Below are 26,615 nucleotides of genomic sequence, written 5' to 3'. Positions count from 1 at the left end.
GGAGTGATGAGGTATCTCGAGATCTGAGTCCAGCGGGCTGCTTGTGTTTCTGCTCATCAGGACATCATAGGACCAGCAGATCCTGTGTGAACGCTCTACGTTAGTCAGTGGACGTCCGACAACATGCACACTAACTTATATTGCAGCTATAGGCTATACTTTGGTTTCAATTGCGAGAATAAACTAGCTAGAGAGCTAAAGTTAATTACATTCATCCAATGTCAGAAGGATTACCTTTTAACAAACGTTGTAATGCTTTTCTTTCATTTCAATTTGAGTAAAACATTGAAGATAAAACATTGTATTGTTTTCTTTTTACACTGACTCAGATATAATGAAAAGACTACGTCAGTCGATGGAGCAAAATGTGAACAACGAGGGAGAGATTGAACAAAGAGAACGAGTAGAGGACAGAGAGAGTAATGAACAGGAAGAAGACAGAGAGACTAAAGAAGATGGAAGAGAGGAATGTTGACAATGTGTTGTGATCATTTTAGGCTCTTCTGCATGTCAAGATCATTAATAGTAACAATCAACTGATTCTTATGAATTACACTTTCAAAAATAATGTATGCTGCAGCCCACTGACATGGTTTGAAATCAATATATTATCCAATGTGTGACCCCCCACAGCACTTAAAAAGCACCTAACTAGATCATGAAAATCCCAAAAATCTCGGGGGGGTATACCCCGAACCCCCCTAGCATGTTTGGACCTCGGTATTTAGGAAATCCTGGATACGGGCCTGCTAACACTAACTCATTTCAGGAGACATCATGGTAGATAGCTGAAGAAAAATTATCTATAGAAGAAAATGTGGTGAAAAAGTCCAATCCAATGATGGCAATGTACATTGGTTGAAAGTAAGTACGTATATTTACTCATAACTGTGCTAAAGTGCCAAATGTAGGTACTTTTTCTATATCTTATTGTACTTTATACTTTCATTTTGAAAAGTGACATTGTTATTGTTACACTTTTTTTTCAGATTTTACTTTCTAAGAATAGCATCAGCTACAAAGGAATACACTCAAATACAAAAACTCTCCAATGATTAGAACAAACCACCCATCAGTTTATTGTTACATTTACCTTCATTCATATCTTAGACTGCACTGTAACTTTGATGTTTTAATGTTTATTTTATTAGCTTTTCTTTTTAATGACTGATTTTAAATGCCATTTTCTTAATGTCTCTTTTTGTTTTTCTTTTAATGTTTCTTTTATTATCTTTTACTGTTTTTAAATGCCTTCATCTGAATGTCTTTCATTTTTGTAAAGCACCTTGAATTGCCTGGTGCTGAAAGGTGCTATATAAATAAACTTGCCTTGCCTTGCCTTGCCTTGCCTTGCCTTGCCTTGCCTTGCCTTGCCTTGCCTTGCCTTGCCTTGCCTTGCCTTGCCTTGCCTTGCCTTGCCTTGCCTTGCCTTGCCTTGCCTTGCCTTGCCTTGCCTTGCCTTGCCTTGCCTTGCCTTGCCTTGCCTTGCCTTGCCTTGCCTTGCCTTTCCTTGCCTTGCCTTGCCTTGCCTTGCCTTGCCTTGCCTTGCCTTGCCTTGCCTTCATTAAAACGCTACTCCATACTAATCCAATATCCCTACTATCAAATGTCAGTATAATTCACTACAAAATAAGGTTTTATCCAAGAGGGTCTAACATGTTTTACTGGCATATTTTAGGGACTTTTTTTGCATGAAAGTAGGGAAAACAAATCAAATATTGTATATCCAAAGCGTATTGGTATTAAAAATGCCTCTTCAGTAAATGTCACCACCGTTTTCCCCCGTAGTTGTGGCGTCGTCTCTCTTCAGCTGCATAACTACTGACTAAATGAAAACAGTGTTTGAATGTTGCATGTTTACATAGTGGAGTATATATAGCACACTCTTATACATGTTGTACCATCCTGAAGCCCCGCTGCCAAGTGTTCCAGTGTTTACTTGTTTCAATTCACCATTTGTTGACGTGTGTCTCCAAACTAAAACAAATCCTCGTCCATTTATTGGCCTTGGCAAATAAAGTGATTTGGAGTCTGATTATGAGAGCTGCTGCTTTCAATACTTCCGAGGGATGGATGAGACGAACAGAGGGGATCAGACAGAGTGATAGATGGAGCAGGCACAGCGGAGGCATGTTCAGTGGATTCAAGCCAAGGTTTCTGTCGGAGGGGCGAAACCCAACAGGGAGACCTTTCTCACATCCTCCCCTCGAGAGTTTCAGCCCCTCCTCTCGACTCTACGTATTTCCCCCCTCTCTCCTTCTCTTTTTATAGCTCTCCCCTCCCCTGATATCCCTCCATCTGTCTCCGCTCTTCCCTTCCTTCTCTCCCTCTCTCCTCCGCTCTTCACAGAGGTGATGACAGAACTTCTCTGGCACGTGTTGCGCAGATGAACCTCCAGAGTCTGTAGACCCACACATGCACACTGAACACATGTTGAATGGATTAATTCAGCTGTACCATACCCACCTGCGCTGAGGAGATGCTGATGGGATGTACAGTGAAGTCTGCAGCCGGTCTTAAAGGAATGGTCCACTCATTAGATAATTAATCAAAACTTCAGTATTTAGTGAAACGTTATGTTTAAACCATACCCTGAAGAAATCAGCGATATTCCCCGGTAAATAATGATTTTATAGCTCTTTTTTATCAAGACCTGTATATTCCGTCTGGCCGCCGCCATGTTTGCCATTTTCAGTAGTCACGTGATGGTCGTGACGTCATCCATGCGTTCACTTTGTCAACACACGGAGTATTTCAGTTCGAACTCGTCAGCAGAGGAACAAGTTTTGACCAATGTGAAGAGATTGGATGGGGGAATTCAGCCATACATATCAGTATGACAATACGACACCCTCTGTCCTAAGACCCTCACATCGTACAAGGAAAAACTTCCGAAGAAAACCCCCAGTTTAAAGGGAACATGGGAGAAACCTCAGGGAGAGCAACAGAGGAGGGATCCCTCTCCCAGGACGGACAGACGTGCAATAGATGCCGTGTGTACATTGAAAAGATAATACATTTGCAACATAGGTAGTCCAAACGCTATATGGAAAGGCCACCAAAAACTGTCCTGGCCTGGACGTTAAAACGGGGCTAGCCGCTGCAATGGAAATGCGCTATAACATACCTTATTCTTACTCCGAGCACTACTTCTGCTCCTCCGTCGCTTCACACTTGCAGAGGGCGATTGCTCTACTGGCCGAACTGGTGTCCTGGTCGGTGATGACACCAGAAAGACCGATGGTACTGCATCTCCATTGAGTAATGGTTGTTCTTTAAATCCCATGTTATGTTTGATCATACTCTCAGAGTAGTCGTCCGGAAATGTGAAATGTTCGCTGCATACATGAGCCTGTAAATCTCTCGGTTCGGGCCGGCCACATTTCGCTAGCCACTGCCTCCGAATGTACTTCTTACGCTTACCTTTTGGCAACAGATGGAACCGAGCATTCCGTGGATTGTTCCTATCCGAATTATGGCAATATTTCGCGATACAGTGAGGCATATTTGAATAGAGAAACTACAGTAAATAACATGGAGATCAACGTGTCTTCGAAAACCAAACGCATGGATTACGTCACGTCCGGGAAATGGCGGCGCCCAGAGACTGGTCTGTTTTATCGGATGATAATTTTTAAAAAATGAGTGTCATGAGCATACCATTCCTTTAAGATTCCTTACTGCCTTTCTATGATAGCCATTTTTTCCACAGCAATGTATAGGAATGGCACCCAACAGCGAACACCGCGTGTGTGTGTGTGTGTGTGTGTGTGTGTGTGTGTGTGTGTGTGTGTGTGTGTGTGTGTGTGTGTGTGTGTGTGTGTGTGTGTGTGTGTGTGTGTGTGTGTGTGTGTGTGTGTGTGTGTGTGTGTGTGTGTGTGTGTGTGTGTGTGTGTGTGTGTGTGTGTGTGTGTGTGTGTGTGTGTGTGTGTGTGTGTGTGTGTGTGTGTGTGTGTGTGTGTGTGTGTGGTCTAGCATTACTATACTTGTGGGGACCTAAATCTGTTTACATAGTCACGTGTGGGGACTCGCCTCCCTTATGGGGACAAAATGGAGGTCCCCATGAGGGGAATCATTAATGTTAGGGTGAAGACTTGGTTAGGTTTAGGGTTAGGCATGTGTTGGTTATGGTTAAGGTTAGGATAAGTCTCCAGGAAATGCATGTAAGTCAATGTAATGTCCCCTGAAGTGATGTATACATGGTGTGTGTGTGTGTGTGTGTGTGTGTGTGTGTGTGTGTGTGTGTGTGTGTGTGTGTGTGTGTGTGTGTGTGTGTGTGTGTGTGTGTGTGTGTGTGTGTGTGTGTGTGTGTGTGTGTGTGTGTGTGTGTGTGTGTGTGTGTGTGTGTGTGTGTGTGTGTGTGTGTGTGTGTGTGTGTGTGTGTGTGTGTGTGTGTGTGTGTGTGTGTGTGTGTGTGTGTGTGTGTGTGTGTGTGTGTGTGTGTGTGTGTGTGTGTGTGTGTGTGTGTGTGTGTGTGTGTGTGTGTGTGTGTGTGTGTGTTGTAATGACTGGGTGCCATGGCTCCTTGCTGTGTTCTTGTTAGCTATGACTCACCAGCAGGCAATTAGCTTAGCTTAGCATGGATGAATTATCACTTTCTATAGATCCAGTTCCTACAGGCTGTAGTTTACACCTTTCATTAAACTCTCTTAAGCAGGCTAGTGTATTAAAAGAGACAACTGCCTGTGTGGAGATTGTGAAAAGCTGGATAGCTTTTCTACAAAGGATTCAAAGCTCCATCCAAGACTGATTTAATGATGAAATGAAACTGGTGAGTATCCTCTAGTGTTAGTATTGCAGATGAGAGAACTCTACACTGTGAGTATGTGTTCTGTGTAATCTGGATTATGTCTCAGGATCAAGTCGTTGAGGTCATTGAGAAACTGAAGAGCCCAGGAATTTAATAAGTTTGCTGTCATGAAGCAACGGATATGCAAATGTATTTTTGAAAGATGAGGAACAGATGAACACATCTTGAGTTATTAAAACTGGGAACATACATTATACAGAATAACTCATTGAAGTTGAAACTAAACACATGACATCAATATTATTTGGTGCAGGATTTGTGAAATTCACATTTTGTGTTGCCAGAAAAGGGTGTTGTTTCTTCTCAAAGAAAATAATGACCACACTATCAGGCCAAAATCTGCACTTATTTTCCTCTTTTCGGCCGTAGGAGCCTGCTTTTCTGCTGGCTGTTAGCATGAGCAAAGGCCGTACACATTTCACGGTACGGTTTAATAGAAAGGCATAAAACCCAGCATTGCATCATAAGCAATTTGTTATGAGGGCTTGATCGCTGATTACGCTCGCTGTATACAGTCTGTGCATACAGCATCTGAAACATAACACAGCAGCTATGAGTTTCTGTGTGGGTAAGAGGTCTCCTTCATACATGACAGACTGTCTGCGTGGGTAACATGTGTTTCTCATTGGGTGTCGTTGAGTTTCATTTGCCTATCTGAGCCAGCTTCTCACCTCCAAAGCCTCTGGATTTATGTGCAAAGGGAGATATGAGACAAGTTTGAAAAATAGACTGTTCTAATGTTACAGATGCAAAGAGAACTGTAATGTTTTTTTTGACCACACACTAGTTGCCCTGACCAAGATGATTGATACTTATATTAGCACAGAAATAATACCTGAAATAGAGAAACGCCTGGCTTGTTTCTATCCAAAGCATACCATGTGTATATAAAAAGAATACATACATATCGTTCCGTCTTCTTTTTCTTCTTCAAATACCTTTTTTGAAGCCTCAGATGTAGTATTTTGACTGTAAAGTGGGGCTGGCCAGCATATCAATATCAAATGCTAAAATGAGAGCTAGCTTGGTTAGCAAATCACATCCGTATTTTACTGTGTTATAAATCAAGATTATAATTAGTGCTATAGCCTAAAACATGCTTAAAAATAAATGTACTTCCCAGAAAACATTATTACCTGAATCCTTATAATCTATTTTACGAAGATTACTACTGACTACTGAATTAATTAGAAAGTCGTAAAGTTGAAACACACACACACACACACACACACACACACACACACACACACACACACACATACATATCTGCCTTTTCTTTTGTCAACCAGTTCATTCGCCTCTTACATTTTTTTATGTTTAAGGCTCTCCTGCATTGACTTCACTTTCTGCTTCCAGTTTTTTGGTAAGATTAGTTAACATCCACTTTTACGACACTAGTGTGCGATTGATCCCCCCATATATCTATCTACAACGCTCACAATAATCAAATGTCGAATTCAAAGCAGAGTAAAAGGTACAACCATGATGGCATACTGTGTGCCATTTCAAAAAACAGCCAATCCAAAGAGAAAGACAGAGTTCCCTGGAATAACTCAGTTAGGCTTCAAAGAGATCTCAAATCAAGTGCTCTCCTAATATTGCATCTGTCTTTGACGTGCTGAGGTCTCGGGACTTTGGGGAGGGATTGACGTATTTGGCTACAGTTGTAACAACGGCAGGAAAATTCATTTCTGGATTGTCAAAGACATTAGTTCTCCATGGCCTCCCAAGGCGAGAGTACACTCCAAGGTCTCTCTCCCCCCTCTCTGGTCCCTCTGTCCTCACTCTCTTTCACCCCGCCTTACGATCTCTCGTCTTGCCCTTGGCTGACATATCCCCTGGATTGTGTGTGTGTGTGTTTCTGTGTGAGACATTCCTCAATAGAGTCCAGGAGCTACGTTCTGTCACACACTTCCTCCCTGAGGCCGAAGCCTTGAAGAGGGAGAAGGAGGAAGAAACAGGGGGTTGATTTTTTAAATACTTTTAAAAAAATGCACACAGGTGAAATCTCTTTACAACACATGGCAGAAATAGAATTGAAATAGTGTGAGTGGAAGGTCGGAGATGTGATATCATGCACAGTTGGCAGGTTACTTCCTTTATTAGACGGATACATGCCAGTGAGGCCCCCCCTGTCATTCTATCCTCTAGGTGTGCATGTATGTGTGTTTTCAACTCGCCTAAATGCCTAATGTTTGCTTTAAGCGCGCTTCAGTGAGCAGCGAGCCAAAAAGCGCATTTGTTTAACCCCCCAAAGCACTTGCAGACACACAAACAGAGTCTAGTGTTTACATGTAGGAGCTCCTTTTAGTGTTGAAACAAATACATGACAAAACTGTCACTTTGCATTGAACAGTTGACAATGCTAATATGATAGCATTCATCACTTCAGTAACTACAACCGGAGTCTCTTCAAAATAGATTTCCCATAAAACAAAAACAGAATTGTCAAAAACATATTTTTTAAAGGATGCTGCTTGTTTTTGAAGCATTACAAGTATGTTTCTAGTCCAAAAAAGTCCCCGTAGGGCGGAGACAAACATGCGGCTTTCCCCAAAAGACTGTCTTTTGGTCCCTTGAGTCAAAACATATTTGTTATGTACTGGTAGTGAATTGTTGGTGGACATACTCCAGGAGAGAGGTTTGCTAATACAACCTCAACCTTTCACACAACCTGTTTTCGAAATGGTAACAACTCAAAAATAATCTGTCATCATTAAAGGTGGGGTCGGTAAGTTTGAGAAACCGGCTCGAGATCGCTAGAATTTGAAAATACACAACAGGAGAAAATCTTCCACTTCCTCACAGAGCCCCTCCTCCAACACACACGAACGCGCACATGACCAATGAGGGCACGAGATAAGTGTGTGCCCCGATGGAAGGCTGACAGGCAGGTAGGCCATCCAATCCGATTGGTTGTACTTTTTACAGTATTACGGCTTCTACAGATGACATTTTTTATGGATTTTTTGTCAAAGCACTTCAGATATTCATTGCTATCGGGATGTTGAGAGCATTCCATGGAATATAATAAAAAGTGTATCTCGAGCCGGTTTCTGAAACTTACCTACCCCACCTTTAAAGTTACGGGTTGGACCTTTTAAAACACACCAAAAGTTACAAACATATCAAATGCGCTTCTCAGACGTACTGCTTTGGAGAGTTGCTCATATATGGAGGTCTTTGGGTCTGCAGAGGCTTACAGATTAGACAATGTCATATAGGAGAGGTTTAGCATTAACTCAGTGAGGTAATCACTTTAAGATCTATAGAGTGGACCACTCAGGGGGTTTCTATATGGTCACAGATATGATCCAGGCAACAGCAAACACAAGTCTATTATATCAAGATTGAATTGACAAAATTATAACAAACATTAAGACAATTTATACTTGATTAGATATATACAACCTGGAATAACAAATGCTATGATATTGGATGACCTAATCCTAATGATTACAGCAAATACAGCAATTGTAGGTATGATGTATCTTCTTGGTGTATTATCCTTGAAGGTAAACCTTGTTAACAATAACTGGAAATCACCGCTCCTGGATTGAAATATGAAATCTGGAGTTACAGGACAACCCATGCGGAGGATCAGTTTGGTAAGGGGAGACTCACTGAAGCTCAGAGAAGGAGGGTAGAGCAAAATGCAGAAGACAGACACTCTTAACAGAAAAACCTTTTTTTTAAGCTTGGTCAAGAAGAGGCAACACAGAACGGATCTTCCTAACACATGACACAGAAGACGGGTACCAGATGCAGACCATAACACACAACAATACAGACTATAACAACACTTTGCGATAACACTGAGAAATGTATACTTAATATTTACTGTTGTTCTGGTTTCTACTTCATGACTTCCATACCTTGGATGTGTACTTATTGCTTTTTAATCAACCTGTGTTTGCCTCTTTTTTAATATCTTAGATCTTAGTCTGCTCTCTTAGTTTGTCTTATCGGCTGTGTCCCCTTCGCTGTAACAATGTACATTTCCCTGCTGCGTGACTAAAAAGATTTCTGATTCTTAAGGACTGCCATTAAAATCCTTTGTCCAACGACAAGTGTACGTCTCTCAGGCCAAAGGGTGTCCAGTACTAGCAGGAAGCCGCGGGCAGCGAAGTGGCGCCTTCCATCCACTCGAGTTTAACGACCACCCAACCTAATATGGTCACGGACTCGGGAGTTAAACAGCCGGGCTCTCAGAGGTTCAAGTGCCTGACAAAGTGCTCAGGTATTCCAGCTATGGAGGCTGAACTGCTGGAGGTCCTCCAGAGGTAGCATGCCTGATGTGATGTGTGTCCTTAGCCTAATTAGTGCAGTTTGAGAGGTATCACCATTGGAGTTGTTTTGTGTGTGTGTGTGTGTGTGTGTGTGTGTGTGTGTGTGTGTGTGTGTGTGTGTGTGCGTGCGTGCGTGCGTGCGTGCGTGTGCGTGCGCGTGCGTGCGTGCGTGGTGTGTGTGTGTGTGTGTGTGTGTGTGTGTGCACGGACAAAATGTGCCTTGAGCCACGAACAGCACATCCACCTAACAGGATTAACATTTAACCAGTGCGCTCACTCTCTGTCAAATACCTGTGTGTGTGTGTGTGTGTGTGTGTGTGTGTGTGTGTGTGTGTGTGTGTGTGTGTGTGTGTGTGTGTGTGTGTGTGTGTGTGTGTGTGTGTGTGTGTGTGTGTGTGTGTGTGTGTGTGTGTGTGTGTGTGTGTGTGTGTGTGTGTGTGTCGCTGTGGGGGGTGCACTGACTGTTGATTTACTTCATTCAACAATTACCAGTCACAGGTGGCAGGAATTCCAGACATGAGGAAAGATTGTGCCCCGTCCACTCGGAGCGTTTCCTCATAAAAATACCGGAATTAGTTGCATTAGCTGACTGAGCCTCTCCTGTGTCACACCACATCTCACACTCGAAGGTCCACGCGTCATCTGAGTTATGGACTCGTCTCTAACGTGATTTATGGTGTGCATGCAGGTAGGGGTGAGGCGCAGTGCTCAGTTCGGGAGACGGGACGCTGGGCCTTCAGAAATAGTTGTTCAGGTCAAATGTGTTTAAATGTGGTGAAATAGTATTCCCTTTTCTTGTCAGGAGTTAGATAAATAAATTGATGTCACTGTCATGTCTGTACAGTGAATATGACTAAATTAAAATGATAAAAATAGTCAAAATAATAAATTAAATATATAATAAAACAATTAAATCAAATAGAAAATGAAAGTTGTAGAATAAATATGTAAATACTTACATTTAAAGATCCATACGAGTGTCAAAACTAGCTTTAAAAATGAACACAAAGAATAGAAAATCTTAAATGCTAATTTCACACCAAATATGAATACATTTACCAAAGGCTTATTTTCTTGAGCTACTTTTGACATGACAATAAACAATAAAATAAACAATAAAAGCCTTGAAACTTGAAACTAAGGATTGAAACTGTCCTTTAATTGGTCTGTTCAAAAAAATAAGTTCCTTCTCCAAACCAGAATATAAATGTAGTCCCAGTGAAAACTGAACAGGCGAAATGGCTCCAAAACAATCAGTCCGTCATGCCTCCTGTAGATGCTTCCAGTAAGTGTAACCGAACCTCTCTTGACTCGAGTGAACTTACGCATCTGATGACAGCGCAGAGATAACAGTGCACCCCCCCCCGAACCCGACCGACCCCTATTCTGCCTGTGGTAACGACAGAGATGACACAAGCAGATAGACTAACGACAGCGGGGGAAAGACAACATGTTGCAGGTAGATAAATGCGATGAGTGACAGTGAGTGAGCGGGACGTCCTGGTAGATACACAAAGGAAGAGTTTGTACTTGTTACAGACTTTATTTGTTCTTCTGCTTTTAACCCGAGGAGAAAGAAGCTTCCCTCTGAGTTTATTTTGAGTTTAAACAATCAGACGACATTCCTCTTCACTGTCTCCCCCAGATGATGCTTCGTGGACAATCACAGATTCCCACAGCTTGATTGACAGTTTTCCTTAAGGGCCAAATCTGGAACCACTTACTTCATTCTCACAAAGGGGAGAGGAGATTTCTGAGCTGGGTTATACAGGGTCACAGAAAGAAGGAAACGTTTTTATTTTTTTGGTGCTTATTGGTCGATAACCCCAAAGCTTCTGGTGCCAAATATCAGGATTCAGAGCGCATGGTTTGTGGCTATTTTGTAGTTTCGCTAGCTGGTCGTTTTCTCCTCTGTGTGACATGGTTGAATATCACTTTAATGCATTGGTCACGTTAGAGACACGGTGTGTGGTTATTCTGTGTTTTTAATGACAGGATATCAACTTTCAGATCAGTCCTGTAATCGTATGGCTGGTTCTGTAGTTTTACGTTTCCTGATAGTGAGCAATTTGTTGAATTACATTTTTGAAGTGGTCAAGCTGTGGTACTACACTGCCTTGACGTCATAGAGGCCCACACATAGTTTTTCCCATTGACTTACAATGAGAAAGAGACGTCTGTAGATCAGCCCATATATTTTTTAGGTCAGCCAACTAGCAAGTATGAACACTTGAAGCCCTCGATTTATTAGATTCTGAAAGTTGTATAATGCATTTAAAGCCAAAACAAGAGTAATTTCCCCTCTCTATTTATCTGACAGAGCCGAGACCGAACGTGACCATGGATGTATAAATATTACTGGATACGGCTTTGAATGCGGGACACCGTTCTTACCTACGACAGTTGCTCAATGGCACATCAAACCAAAAATCGACTGAACAAAAGTACCCAGATCATCTGAAGCCTTGGGCCCATGAAGAATGAGCACTTGAGTGTTCCTTAAGCCAGTGAAAAGAAAAAGGAGGAAACATAGCTTTCGATTCACTGATTAACAGACGTCTCTTTCCCATTGTAAGTCAATGGGAAAGAGTATTGTTGTGCCAAATGACACGGAGGTTGTAGTACCACCTTTTGGCCAATACAAAAATGTGCTTCAATGGATTGGAGGCGTGGCTTGGGGAGGCATGCTCTGTGGGCCAAAGTCCCCAGATGATCAGGGTACTTTTTGAACCTCCAGTTAGTCCATTGTTTTGCTACATGCGCCACTGAGCAACGTTTACAGGAATTAACTGGTCTCCGCCTCTAACACTGTATCCAGTTCTCTTTAGTAATCAATGGTTGGACCTTCTTGTCATCTTTTAAACCCAACACCAAACATGAGCAGAGAAGCAAAATCCTATTTATACCCCCTGCCAAATATTAAGTCTCCAACCAGATACTAGGCTGATAGGAAGATAACCTTTAGTCATCCTAGCTGGCGTCAATCTGGATTGTTTTCAAAGCAGTGTTCCAGAAAGAAAAGAGAAGGGGGGTTGGAGATAAGAGTCAGGATCGGAGATGTACAACGTGCTGCGCCTGCCTCTGACACTTTCATAATTCGTGCAGTGTTTCCACAAACCAGAGGGTGACAGGAGCAGGATTTACTGACCCAGAGGCCCCTTTTGTGCCCTCCACGCTGCACTGATCCCCACTTCCTCTCGGGCTGCATGTGTAGGCCTATAGGCTTACCTTTTATACCCCTCTCTCCCTCTCTCTGTGTCTGCTGTAAATAGGCTTAATGTTACAGATGTCTGTGGGCGAGCACAAAGAACCGAGTCGAAGCACAGAGAGCAGCTCTATTCCACAACCAGGCCCGGAGAACAGGTGGAAAGAGAGCAATCGGGACACAGAAGAAGATCGGATTTCACCTTAAAAAGTTTAGCAGCGTGTGAGGTGATGCACAGCAGGTGAATTCAGAATAGCTGCTCAGTCAGTGTTACTTTGTTCAACTTCTTTGACACGTCGTCAAGGCCCCTATGAGATATTTGTGTTAACACTCCCAGGTTTTCAGTGTTTGGTGATCTTGGAAATGAAGCTTGTTCTACTGCTTCACTTAAGGTCCTTACACACCAAGCCGATTTCGGCCGTCGATAGATGTCGGGCCGTCGATGAGCGTTGTGTCGCCCTACTCAGATTGGTGTGTCCCGCACCGTCATGTCTTTTCGGCCGTGCCGACACCTTCCGTCGGCTACAGGCCGTCGGCCAAATAAATCACTCTGATTGGCTGTTCAGCTTAGCGAATCAGTGCATGAGAAGCGAAACGGAAGTGAGGGACACAAACAAACTATTAAGAAGGCAAATGTGAGATTTCCTTTAACTCCAGCTCTCGACACAGGTTCGGGAAAGCCCCATGAGCTTCTCGCTGTGTGAAAATGGAACGCACACGCTATTTGTTGTTTGTTTATATCACGCAGTCTGTTCTTCTTCTCTCGGTGTATCACGCAGTCTGTCTTCCGGATGTTGCCTCTTTTGAATGACGAATACACACTACCGCCGCCTGCTGGTAAGGAGAGTTATTGCCACTCACGCATGCGCAGTTCGTACGTGCAACTTGGCTGTCGGCTGAAGTCTTTGCGGTGTGTTCCAGTGCGACACATGGCTAAGACGCAGAGACGTGAGGCGACGTGAGGCGACGTGAGGCGACGTTCCGTCAGGAGGTGTTCTTTGGTGTCAGTTTGGTGTCAGTTTGGTGTGTAAGGACCTTAAAGGTCTCCTATTATACTATTTTTTATCAATATATTACAGGTCTAAGATATATACAAAACATGTCTCTGATGTGTTTGGCTCCAAACACCAAACAGATCAATGCAGCATCCCATAATCCCCTCTGTTTCAGCCCTGTCTCCAAAGTGCTGATTCTCTGTCTGTTACTTTAGATGAAAATAAGGAGCCACTCCCCATGCCCCTCTGAGAGACATTTGAATTTAATTGAATTGATTTATTTAAAACAAGGTACAGTGTACATTAATCAACATATTACAAACATGTAAACGTACTTGAATTAGCCAAAAGGCTAGTTTTCATCGATAGTCCCTTTGCCAGATGGTGATAGACATCCTAAAAGCAATAATAAAAATACCACAACATTGTTATACCATTGTACATATTTACAATATATAACATCACTGAATACAGATAAGAGCAAGTCATGATAATAAATAAATAAATAAAACATTTACAATACACACTCATACACACACCTACACCCACACATCAGTGCTGACACTATTGGTTTTCAATGAGCCACTTTTTAATAGTATTAAAAAGTGGCTCGATGAGGATTCTCTTGTTGGTTGTGGTATTGCATTCCATTGATGGGATGCGTGGAATGAAAAGACAGCCTGGCTGAATACGCTTTTCCTAAATGGGTTGAAAAGAACACAATGGTGCTCTAGGAGGAGATTCAGGTGATAAGGTGGGCAGTTGTTACCTTGGTTGCTGATTGGCTAATGGTTACACAAGGCAAAAAATCGTTATGACATCATAAAGTGGCCAAAATCTGATCAGCTCAATTTCAGACAGGTTTTTATAGAAATGGATCAGGACAAAAAGAGAGAGAATCTTTTTTCCTGAAACTTTCAGAATCTCTTTACACAGAGGGGACACATGTTGATGTAGAAGAGACATGAAAAAGTGAATTTTGCACAATAGGTCCCCTTTAATGCAGCTAGCTAAGAGGCTAAATGTAAATCGAAGTTATAAATCAAGCTGTCAGATGCTGTCAGAGCTGCAGCCAGCAGGGTGAACGGGGGCGTCCGTGGGTCCCTCGCTGTGTGGGCTGCTTGCTGCTGGCTGGCAGGGACAATAAGCCATACTGTTTGACCCCCCCCCCCCCCCCCCCCCCCGGGCTGTCCCGATGCCAGGCTCACAGACATTCAAACAGCTCCCTTCGCTCCCCTGACCCCACCGCTGAGAGTGAAAATGCAAACCAAGCGCAACGCTCCACAAATCAGATTCTGCTGCCTGTTGGAGCTCTTTGTGATTATCCACCTCTGTGGAAAAGAAACAGTTTTGACAACCATGACCTTAAATTGTGTCATGACTTGTTCATTCTGCGCTGGCAGGAGTCACATTTTCATTAAGCTATGACGCTGGCTTCACAATAGGATATGTGTTTTCTTCTAATTTGGTCCCTCTCATGACTCCATTTTTTTTATGATACCACCATTTATTACTTTGTAGAATGTAGCTTCAGGGTTGCACTAAAAGCATAAGGTCAACCATACCAAGGAATGGGACAAGGAGTCCATGCATGAGTTGTATTTTAAACATTAAAGTAAGGTTAACACAATACAAACAATGTGTGAATTGTACAATTACAAGAATATGATGGGTAGAAATGGAGGGCAATTGTATAGCCTGGAAGATTAAAAAATTACAGTACTAATTATTGTGACCATGAAGGAGATATGGTTGTTCTAAATCAGTGGTTCTTCTTCTTGAGATTTTGGGAGCGTAACAAAATACTTCAACTAGCCATAAACAATGGAAACGAGCAAGAAAACAAGCTAAATCATGTAATAAGTTCAACTTTTTTTTAACAATACTTTATTAAGAAAGAAAGAAAACTCAGTTGTACGTTGTACATACATACAAAGGTAGTATACAATATGTCTCCCTTGCTAAGAAAGAATTTAAACAATTTTGAGCTAGCGCAGTCGTTTCAAATACACTGACAAAACACTTACAGTTATGAAACAGACTCTACCAACAGGGACCGTAGACCGGGCCAAAGTCTTTAACTGACACACTGGTCAATGAAGCCAATTCCAATAGGACTGTTGAGACTGAGGTTGCTTTGCAGTGCATCGGATTTAGGAGCATATCAATAAATCACATGGTTGGTATAGCATCAGAATTGAAGAAATCACTTTCCATGTGATTTGTGTTGTTGCCATTCTTATAACAAACAGATCTTAGTCACTTACGTGCTAAAAAACAATCAGGTTTAGCCTTTTCTCCTGCAGTGTGAATGCAGCCTGAAGGAAGCCGCTTCTGGATTGTTGCAATACTCGACCTACGTGGTTTCATATATCGGGCGTATGACATACTGTACAGTACATAACACCTCCACGCACCATAACACAATTCCAGTTTTACTTTTCAGGACGTGTGGTATGTGAGCATCTGACATACATGCTATAGATACACATGATGTAATAGTTAGTAGAAGTGTGTAATGTGTCTGTGACTAAGCGTCCGTACAGTCAATTATTCGCTAAAAAAACTGAATCATGTATTTATTTAAAAATATCTGAACCCAGAAGACAATATATACTTGCTGCTGTACTCGCACTCAGTAAGTAGTTTCCAATGACCTCATCATGCATGCTTTAAAGGTATTTCTAACACACCGATTCTAATGGAAAACTATTGAAAACACATCACGTGGATTTGATAGCCTCCAAAGCATATCCATATAGTCATGTTGTTGATGTATGCTGTGTGTCTGTAAGTGAGAAGGAGAAGTGTGTGTCGAGGAGGGAGAGGGAAAGGGGGAGGGGGGATTCAGGATTGAGCCAATAGGCGCAGAGCACAGCGAATGTCATTTCTCGACGCTTTAACTTTGTGGCAGAGCTGCGCAGCGCTCAACCCTGGCTGAGCGTCCTCCTCTCTGCCTCTCTTTGCACGACTATGCACTGAAAGACTTCATCCTTTGAGCTGATTGTGGACTCCCAACGGCACTCAATTGTGTTATTTGGTTGCAGTCAGCCCGGATGTCTCCAGATTCGTGATTTCATTCTGATAAACGGAATATCCAAACCTGAGCCCGGACCAAGTTGTTGCCTCTGAGGTGAGTTTTGTCTCAGAACAATTCTTGTAACCATACTTTCCCCTTAATGTTGCATCATGGTTTCATGTGAGTTTTCAATAGACTTGTGATGAAAAACAAATGTGCATGCTTGGAAGTCATCATGTACCAGCGAGATGTAGGGATGGAAATGATTTCCCTCTCCATTACTTCATGGCCAGACGCACAGCCGAAAATAGTTAGTTGAGGCTCGGTGACATCTTTCCCCTCAAGAAAGAGAGAAAAAGTGAAACTGTGGCAGATTCCGGGGTGGGGGGTTCGGGGCTTTAGCTTGGAGAGTGTGTGTGCGTAAAGACGCACTTAATGGTGGGTTGCATTTTGGTTTCCAGATGTGTGGACTCAGCTGTTGCTTGTCACTCAGGTGGTCCCTCTCTGTCTGTCAGTATACTCTTTTTCCTGTCTTCACGAGCTCACTCAGTCTTTTTCATGGAGCGCAACAGTGTTGACAATAACAGCCCAAAATCCTCATAAAGAAGTAGAGAAAATACAGCCAAACAATACAATTGATCAAGGAAGACCTTTTGATCATGCTTACATCTACTTTTAAAACAGGTATACAACTTTGAAGTGTTTACTATAGTCTCTTTTAGCACAATTACTTGTTTTAAGTGAGATTTTTTTGGGCATTTATTTCCAGTCATCTTCGTATAAGATACTGGTTTTGGTCTTAAAATGCATAGAAAAGTGTTAAAGAAAAAACCTTGAAGGGGACTTCAGGTTCTATATGATGTGTTCAGTGCTGGCTGATCTGTTTTGAAGCCAGTGGTGGCACCTAGTGGTGGGAGAGATTTGTAAAGATGCTGCAGAAAGAGATGCAGGCCACTGAATCTACTTCGGCATCAAAGTTGAAAAAAGCTTGTTTAGTAAAATGAGTCCGATCTGAAATGTCATACTTATCAATATTCTAAGTCCTGTGGGGTTTGCATGCCTTGCAGGCTTGGTGGCTGTTATTGAATGAGGCTGTGTGGTTAACTGATCCAGGAGGAGAGAGCCGCTGAGTGTCAGGTGACTGAGGTGTATTCCCCCTCTGTGGGAGGCCAGTCAGCCAGACTATGCAACACTTTGCTGGGGGTACACACTCTGCAAAGCCTTTGTTAATGAGTATGTATCTGTGTGTGTCCTCGTCTGTGTGTGGTACTGGGAGCAAGTGCTCGTGGATCTATTACTTTGTATGCTTGTGCGCGCATGCATGCCTGTGCGTTTCTTCTGACAGAGAGATGTGTGTGTTTGGACCCAGGAGTTAAGCTGCTGTTAATTGGTCAGCCATTCGAAGCACAGGGGAGAGTCAGGCAGGAGCCGAGTTGATCGACGTGCTCGGCTCGACTAATGCCTGATACATGACGTGCAATTGATTCCAGGCTTTTGATGGATGCTGAACAGGGTCTTTTGTTTTTTCATATAGCCTTATGCTATCAGGGTTGGCAGGGGTGCTCCCGTAAAGCTCAGCACCGGAACTTCTCTGTTACCTGCAATTATCTTCAGGTCTAGCATTCCAGCCAATCAGTGCAAGGCTTTCACATCCTGGTGACTGATTATGCTTGATTATCCTATTTAGATGTTGCAAATAATGCAAACTCATTTTAATTCCAGATTTACCAGAGGAAAAAAAACAAACGTGTTTAATTGGTCCCGTTGTGAATTTATATTAATGCATTTTGTACCCATTCGACAAAGCTGCTTGTTCAGGAGCAGGATAAATGTTTGCTACCATCCACAGTATGCAAGAATAGTGTAAAGAAATATTTAGCTTAGCCTAAATACTGGAAATAGGGGGGACAGCAAGCAAGGCTATGTTTAATGGTTACAAAGTGATTAACTTTTTATACCGGATTTATTTAATCTATACAACTCTGAACGCTTGTTGTCGCTATCACCCAACACAGTCTCACGGCATTTCGTGTTATAGTCACAAAATTAATCTATTGATTCGTGTTCACCAACACGATTTCGCCCTTTTTTTGGTGTCACACAGATCGATTTTAAAAGCAACGTAGTAAATAATAACAAAGTAGAAGGAAAAACAGATTACAAAAAATACAGATTTCAGTATTCTCACACAGAAGGATTTTAGAAGCAATATATTTCTATTGGTAGTCTATTGGGAGGCGTGTGGCGCAGTGGAATAGTGCGTTAGTGTACGGATCAGGGGAGCACAGGTTCAAATCCCACTGCAGTCAGCATGTCGTTGTGTCCCTGGGCAAGACACTTCACCCCAAATTGCTCCTGTGGGGATTGTCCACAGTATTGAGTATGTAAGACGCTTTGGATAAAAAAAGCGTCTAACAAATAACATGTAATGTAACATGTAATGTAGTATGTTGCACACCAAATAATAACAAATTAGAAGGAAAAAAAGATTTAAGAAAATACAGATTTCAGTATTCTGAGGCTCTGAGCCATTTCTTTTCCTCGCTGACGGCAAAAAACTCAGACATTATACAATTTAAAATAAAAGAGATAGGGTTAGGCTTAGGGTAGGATATTGAGTAAGAAACTGCTTTTATGAACCACACAGCTTCTGGTATTCCAAGACCCGACCGGACAAAAAGACGTGGTGCAGGCACGAAACATAGAATAGAAATACATTGCTTTTAAAATCGTTCTGTGTGACACGAAAACAATGCGAAAATCTTGTTGGTGAACACGAATCAATAGATCAAATAAATGTCGTGACTATAACACGAAATGCCATGAGACTGGGTTGTAGGCCTATCACCTTAGCAAGGCAACCAACAGAGTATCATTCATAAACCTAACTGTCATTTTATTACTTTGACTTACATTTGTACCAAAAGAACAATATATAACTTGTCAGTGAGCAAGCTTCAGAGGTGCTGGTAGATGTTGTTAGCTTTGTATTAAGCCTGGCTAGCTAAATTAAGCTAGCTGCTGGCTGTAGCTTCATCTTTAACGGAAATACAGGAGAGTGGTATCAATTTTCTTGTCTAACTCTTGTCAAAAAAGTGTACTTCCCATGAGTCAGCACAATGAGAGGTATGTTTGCTCTTCCTTGTGACGTTTGGTGGAAGATGTCTTGCTAGCTTCACGTGAGAGTCAGGGTTGAAAAGGTTGATTTTGTTTAAAAATGGGATCAAAATGTGTTGGCTAACAAGGATGTGATTCAGCGCAGGATGTGGAGCTGTTCTTGAAGTGATGACCTTTGAGGTGTTAAAGGAGGAAAGAGAATGACTGGAGATGTATCATCATTAAGTGCAGCGATGGCACTTAGCGGTGGTTATTTTTTTAGCCGCTTTTTTTGTTTATAGACTCTTTTCTAAACCGACAGACTCGTTTTTCAGAGTGTCTTTTGATTAGAGTTTTCATCCTACAGTTCTTCCTCTTCTCATATGCAACCCAGATTCTCCTTCTCCATTAGGGGCTGAGTGCCAGAGAGGAAATCCAGCCTGGAGATTGTTTTGATATTGTTGGACAGTGTCCTGGAAAAGCTTTTTGCTCAGCGACCAAGTGTTCAGGATTTAGAGCCATCGGCTTCTCGGCTGAAACACCTCATCTGACGAGCTCAAGATGTGCCATGTTTCGGGTAGCCATTGTTGAAGCTAAATATATCCAAACTTTAAATGAAGATGCTGCCATAAAAACAACATGGAGATAATAAACACATTCGTAAAAGATAGTGGTTACTTAACATGTTGCAGTTTGCTCACAAGCAATATTGACATTTTTTAGAGCAGTTTCTCACATTTAATGCATAATATTATACACACACACACACACACACACACACACACACACACACACACACACACACACACACACACACACACACACACACACACACACACACACACACACACACACACACACTAATTATGTATTCATTTAGTCTGGCTTGCTGCTGGTGGACTCGGTTCATGGGGGTCATTCAGCATTCACAGATATCTTGTGTCCCAGATTCTGATTAGATTAAATAAATGAAAACCAATGAGAGACATAAGCGTGAATGTGAAGTGTCTGTGTTTGCGTGTGTGTGTGTGTGTGTGTGTGTGTGTGTGTGTGTGTGTGTGTGTGTGTGTGTATAAGAAAAATACAGAGACTTCCATATATTAGTAAGCCAACACTGTTTTATCTGTGCGCCTCTGTCAGCCTAATACCTCAGACCTACTTGTGTACACACCGGCAAGTTTGTACTGTCATACTGGAATTAATCGAGTGTGGGGTTGTGTAAATCATTCCAAACCTCAGAACACACACACACACACACACACACACACACACTTGCTAAGCGACTGAACAGAACAGTGAACAGTGGAAAACAGTCACTTCTTGGAAGAACGGAGATTAAACAAGTCTCAAATTGATATTCTGAATGTTGCATGGGAACCACCCGGTTATCAGAAGCCTTATCACTGGTGTAGTAAGCAATTGCATACAAATAGTGCTGGAGAAAATGTCAAACATTCCCCCCGTCGCATACGTTTTTTTAATGTTCTGCTTTGGTCACATTTTGTAGACTAAACTCTGAATCGAGACATCAGTTGAAAATGTAATCGAGGTTTCTTTCAGACTGTTTTAAGGAAAGACTGCACTATACATGGTGAACAAGAAGCTAATCTTGTGTTTATATACTGGCCTACAGTAGCCATAAACCATGGCTATGCTGGAAGAGGTGAGTGCTGCGGTGTGGAAGTGTGTGTGCGGGGTTGAGACGGCAGGCCTTGATCCTGGAACACTAATCGAGATCCTTGTGCTCATCGAGTGGTTTCAGACCAAACCCTCCAGGCCGCATTGGCTCCACAAACCTGGTATTATGGTCAGCTTGTGGGGAGCAAATGTAATCTAAGGCTTAGAGGAATATCAGACTGTGAGTAATGGACTCTGAGAGGGAGGTGCACTGTGTTAAAACTTGAAATAAAGTTGCCCGCAGCACTTGCTAAGCAACACTGAGGTGCTGTTGAGAGTTCTTGCCTGCGAGTGAGAGTCGGCACCAGCTTAATTACCCATACACACAGCTCTATTTGATGATTAAAGCCACTCACACACAGATACACACACCTGCCCAGACACTGCCAGTCGCCAGTCCCAGCGGTTTGGGAGACATTAAAGGTGATGATTATTAGATGATAATAATTAAAAGGCTTTAAAGCTCAAGTAAAAGGAAAACAGTACAGATAGACGCACAGTCTCGTATAGGAAGACAAGATTGCGGCGCAACAACCACGTAATTATTCCTCAAATGACCACCCTGAGGCAGAACACAAATGATAGCTTCCAGTTTTGTTTTTGATTGGGAAAAACATAAAAGGTCTCCATAACAGATTCTGGTGTGTTGGGTGCTACTCAAAATGTCACTGTTGTGATGTGAAAACCCCATTATTCCAGTTTTAAAGATCACGTTACACAGTTTGATGTTCTTACTTCCAGCTCAGATGAAGGGCCACCCGTTCTAAATCCATGGGATAATGTCGGAAATGCAGCGCCGCAGCACCAAACACAATCCCGCTGTTGTTAGTGCAAAGCTGACATTCAGAGATAAATGGTTTACATATAACAATTGTGTCGTGAGCCAAGTCGGTGTGATAAAAACGTGGTGTTGTTCCATCAAGAGAGTTTAACTTGCAACGGTTTGCATCATGCAAAGAGTATATTTTGAAAAATGTCCTTAAATACTTTTTGTTTAATTCAAAAAGCGTATTATCGTATGGAAGACGAGTTTGGGATCTGACGAAAGGTGAATTTTCTTTTTAAGTAAAGTTGAAGTTTCTGACTCTAATCTAAGAAATAGAAAAAAATATGTTTTTTACAAATATTTAATTTCAAAGTTTTGCCTTTTTTTCCCCTTAGAATTCTGACTTTAACACAAGAACATTTTTTACTTTCGTTCAGCTCTCAAACACTTCTTTACATCTGGCCCTAATCCTCTTCTGTATTATTGAGCCATCATTGGCAAGGCAAAACAACATAACTATAACTTCACTCACTTTTGTTTTTACACGATTCCTGGATTAAAGTTTGGGTGCAGGCGTCAAGAAAACACTTCCCTCTTTAAATGGTTTCATGTGTTGGACGGTGTGTTCAGATAAGCTCCAGAGCGGAGTGTCTTACATCAGGTTTAATCAGGGCCAGTCTGCTCCTTCCTTCCTCTCACCATCTCACCTCTCCAATATGCATAAAGCTTCAGATGGGACAGGATGTTCTCATAAATACAACTCTGTTTTTTAAATGCCTAATCATTGTCAGTTAACTTCAATACACAGAAGCAGATGAGGTGGAGGAGTAGTTTTACGGTACAGGAAGACATCCAGTTAGTTGACATTTACAGGGATGTGTTGGGTGGTCTCCGCTGAAGTCTCCCGGGACCCTCCCTATCTGTCCATCTTGCCTCACAGCATCCCAAAGGAAAACCAGCATCTCAATTAACCCAAAGGGGAAATGGCTTAATCCAATCTGATGCCACTCCGAGTCAGGAAATGGCCTTTTTTGATAAATACCGTGTAAGTGAGGGCGGGGACAATTACCGGACTTTCACCAAATTTACCAAAAGCCGCACATTTTCTTTAGCGCTCACATGACTCCTGCTTTAGGGAGGGAATAATCTGAAGTACAACATTAGAACGATTTGAAAATGTGTTCATTTCAGAGGCTAAACATTTATTACATTTTTGAAGTCCATAAGATGTCAGAAAATACAAAACCTGTCCATTCCAGTTTCACAAAGTCTAAGGTCTTGAAATGTATTGTTTTGTAAATCTGTAATTTATGCAGAGAAAATTAAAAATCCCTTGATTCAAGAGACTGAAAACGGCATCTTCTGCTAAATGTATGAAAGGAAAATGACTGAAATCATTTTATTAAAATGGTTGGCGATATTTTTCCATCAATAGACTCAGTAATTTGTCGAACTATAGTTCTAGTTTAACTAACAAACGGTGCATTTCTTAATAGTGCAAACAACTCCATTGGATGCGCTTCTTTATAAGACATACACTTTGTGGTTATATAACCTCTCCTCCCATTAACAAGCCCTCAAACTGCCTTTCGGCTCTGTGGCAACGCATCAAACAACCGTGTATCCTTCAGTCGGGACAATTTCATCTCAAGAGCGGGCGAGTGTAACAGATATTTACCCGCTGTGGTTAGCTGATGAAAGCTCGGGGCTTTCCGAGTGCTCGTCTTAAAAACCAATACAAACAGTGATTTGACAGTCGTCTGGGTTCTTACTTCCATTTTTCTTTAATGCCTGTGAAAGGGAGCTTAAATTGCCACTTGCATTAATGAGGTAGTAAATAAATGTCTATTGTGTTTACACCGATGACCTCAAAAACCAGACTGGGGGGCTGAGGCGCTCATTATCTATAAGCAGCCACCCGTGAAATCCAACATGTGAGGGCTTGTTTATGTGTGTGCCCATTTGCTTGTTTCCATCATATGTTTTTATTTATTCCATTATTTACACATGTCTCTAATAGTGTGTGAATGAGTTTGAGTGCATGTTCCCTCCATAGGAAGCTCTCAAGAATCCCCCTCAGGGTCTTTCCGACATCTGGTTGGGCATGGACAGTTTATATCTCCGAGTTATACGTCCAGTTAAGCCCCTGGGAGCCTCCGCCGCGCACATCATTACATCCCTCCTCCGGCTTTGCTTGGAAATTCGCTAAAACCCTATCGTTTGGTTTAGAAGGGTACAAATATGCTGTATATCCTTTTATACTACTTCCTCCCTGCTCTGTCTCCCATCTGTTGCAGATTAGTCTTCAGCGTGTGTTTAGAGAGCAGAGCCGGTCGCCGAGCGGGACAGATAGTAAACCCAGGAGGTTTTAGTCAGAACTGTCAGGTAGGTCTGAATTAACAGAGAGGCCAACTGAGGATATGACTGAGGGGGAGATCTGAGGAGAGCGAGACAGCGACCAGCTCCAAAATTAAACAGCGAGCCCACCAAAACAGTTTGAATGTTTACCAATGAACCTCAGGCCCGTTACTGTAGGTGTGGAATGCCAACAGCGGCCGGCTGGTTAAATTCAACCTCAGTCCCTGGGAGAGAGGAGAGGCAAACACCCACTTTCCCTGTGATAGTGAGTTCCTTTAAAGGGGCCCTATTTCAGGTTCATATTTGAAGTTAGTGCCTCTACTGTGACATGTTTCGATGCTTTAATGTTCAAAAAGCTCTTTATTTTCCTCATGCCTGTGCTGCAGCACCTCTTTTCACCCTCTGTCTGAAACCAGAGCCCAGTCTGCTCTGATTGGTTAGCTCGCCAGCCCTGTTATGATTTGTGAACCGCTTAGAGATGTGTCAGAAAGGTCCCGCCCCTTAGCCTATCACCTACAGTGTTTGATTGATAGCCACTAGAAGTGCAAGTGTTACTTAAGGCCCTGACACACCAAGAAGTCACCAGAGAACTTGCCGTCGCCGACTGTTGCGTCGCCGTGTTCTCCTGCGTGTTGGCCATGTGTCGCGCTGGAACACACCGCAAAGACTTCAACCGAGCACGTACGAACTGCGCATGCGTGAGTGGCAATAACTCTCCTTACCAGCAGGTGGCGGTAGTGTGTATTCGTCATTCAAAAGAGGCGACAACCGGAAGACAGAGAAGAAGGACAGACTGCGTGATCTAAACAAACAACAAATAGCGTGTGCGTTCCATTTTCACTCTCGTCCATCGAAAACATGTTTCGTGCGGTACTGGCGCGATCAGCCATTGGAGTGTTGCTTGTGGAAGACATCCTCAAGCAACCGGTTCGCTTCTCATGCACTGATTCGCTAGCTGAACAGCCAATCAGAGTGAATTCTTTGTCCGACGGCCATGAAAGGCCAAATAAGGCGTGTCACGGCAGACGGTGCGGGACACACCAAATTGAGTTTGGGCTTGGACGTCCGACTAACGAAAACCAGGCCAGGTGTGTCAGGGCCTTTAGTGATGTCACAATGCTACAGAAGTAAACTAAGGAGTCCAATGGAGGTGTTTCAGGCAGGGGGGAAATGTGTGGGAGAGAAACTTGGGATTTTAGCCTTTGAAGACCATTGACATGCACAGAAACCTATATAACACACAACAGGAAAGGGGAAACCACAAAAAGTATAATAGGGCCTCTTTAAGCTTAAAGCCGCTTTCATATAACACGTACCCTCGATATCTGTCGCCTCCCTTCGTGGCATCTGAACCCGCCACCAAAATATAACCGCGCTGAGCTAAGCTGATATCAGCTGTTTTGTTATCTGTTTTCTTTTCTGTCTCTGGCTCACTAACCCCGGGAAGCTAGACAAGAAGCACCCAGGGAATCCGCTATTGCAACTACAGGCTATATGGTTTCACACACACACACACACACACACACACACACACACACACACACACACACACACACACACACACACACACACACACACACACACACACACACACACACACACACACACCCTTCTCAGACACTTTGCCGCCTAGAGAACCGTCCCAGAGTGTGAAGAAGTGCCCGAGGCTGCGAACTTGGTCAAACCTGCCGTTCCCAGCTCTTGTTGTCTTTCTAGTGCTAAGTTATGGGAAAGTGAGGTGTGTGTGTGTGTGTGTGTGTGTGTGTGTGTGTGTGTGTGTGTGTGTGTGTGTGTGTGTGTGTGTGTGTGTGTGTGTGTGTGTGTGTGTGTGTGTGTGTGTGTGTGTGTGTGTGTGTGTGTGTGTGTGTGTGTGTGGGTGTGTGTGTGTGTGTGTGTGTGTGTGTGTGTGTGTGTGTGTGTGTGTGTGTGTGTGTGTGTGTGTGTGTGTGTGTGTGTGTGTGTGTGTGTGTGTGTGTGTGTGTGTGTGTGTGTGTGTGTGTGTGTGTGTGTGTGTGTGTGTGTGTGTGTGTGTGTGTGTGTGTGTGTGTGTGTGTGTGTGTGTGTGTGTGTGTGTGTGTGTGTGTGTGTGTGTGTGTGTGTTGTCCCGCTTGACTGATGTGCCATCCCTTCAGGGTCCTGTCATTAAGCCTCTGTGTAAACAACCCAAACAGCCGGCCTACGTCTATCTCTTATGCAAAATGTGAATGTGGGACACACACACACACACACACACACACACACACACACACACACACACACACACACACACACACACACACAAACAGCTTTCCCATGCTGATGCAACTCTGACACTTGTGTTGCATGATATTTCATCATGTAGCTGACTAGCTGTTTTCTCTCATTTGTTTGTTGCAACGCTTCCTTCTAGTTTGATTAGCA

The 26,615-nt window shown here is 42.7% G+C and overlaps 1 protein-coding gene across 2 annotated transcripts in view; it reads left to right on the top strand.

Annotated features, from left to right (window-relative positions):
* The first annotated feature begins 10,543 nt into the window (after positions 1–10,543).
* LOC117439278 (prickle-like protein 1) overlaps positions 10,544–26,615 on the top strand; it is a 37,720-nt gene continuing 21,648 nt past the window's right edge. The window contains exon 1 of one of the 2 annotated variants that reach the window (XM_034075139.2): positions 10,544–10,558. In XM_034075139.2, coding sequence (XP_033931030.1) covers positions 10,550–10,558 — 9 coding nt within the window. In that variant the 5' untranslated portion in view covers positions 10,544–10,549. Of the gene's footprint in view, positions 10,559–16,226; positions 16,433–26,615 lie in introns of those variants that run through there. The other variant, XM_034075140.2, reaches the window with a different exon arrangement.

The sequence above is a fragment of the Pseudochaenichthys georgianus genome, chromosome 23, assembly GCF_902827115.2.
Source record: "Pseudochaenichthys georgianus chromosome 23, fPseGeo1.2, whole genome shotgun sequence".
NCBI classification, from domain to species: Eukaryota; Metazoa; Chordata; class Actinopteri; order Perciformes; family Channichthyidae; genus Pseudochaenichthys; species Pseudochaenichthys georgianus.
This window is presented reverse-complemented; position numbering and strand designations above follow the sequence as displayed.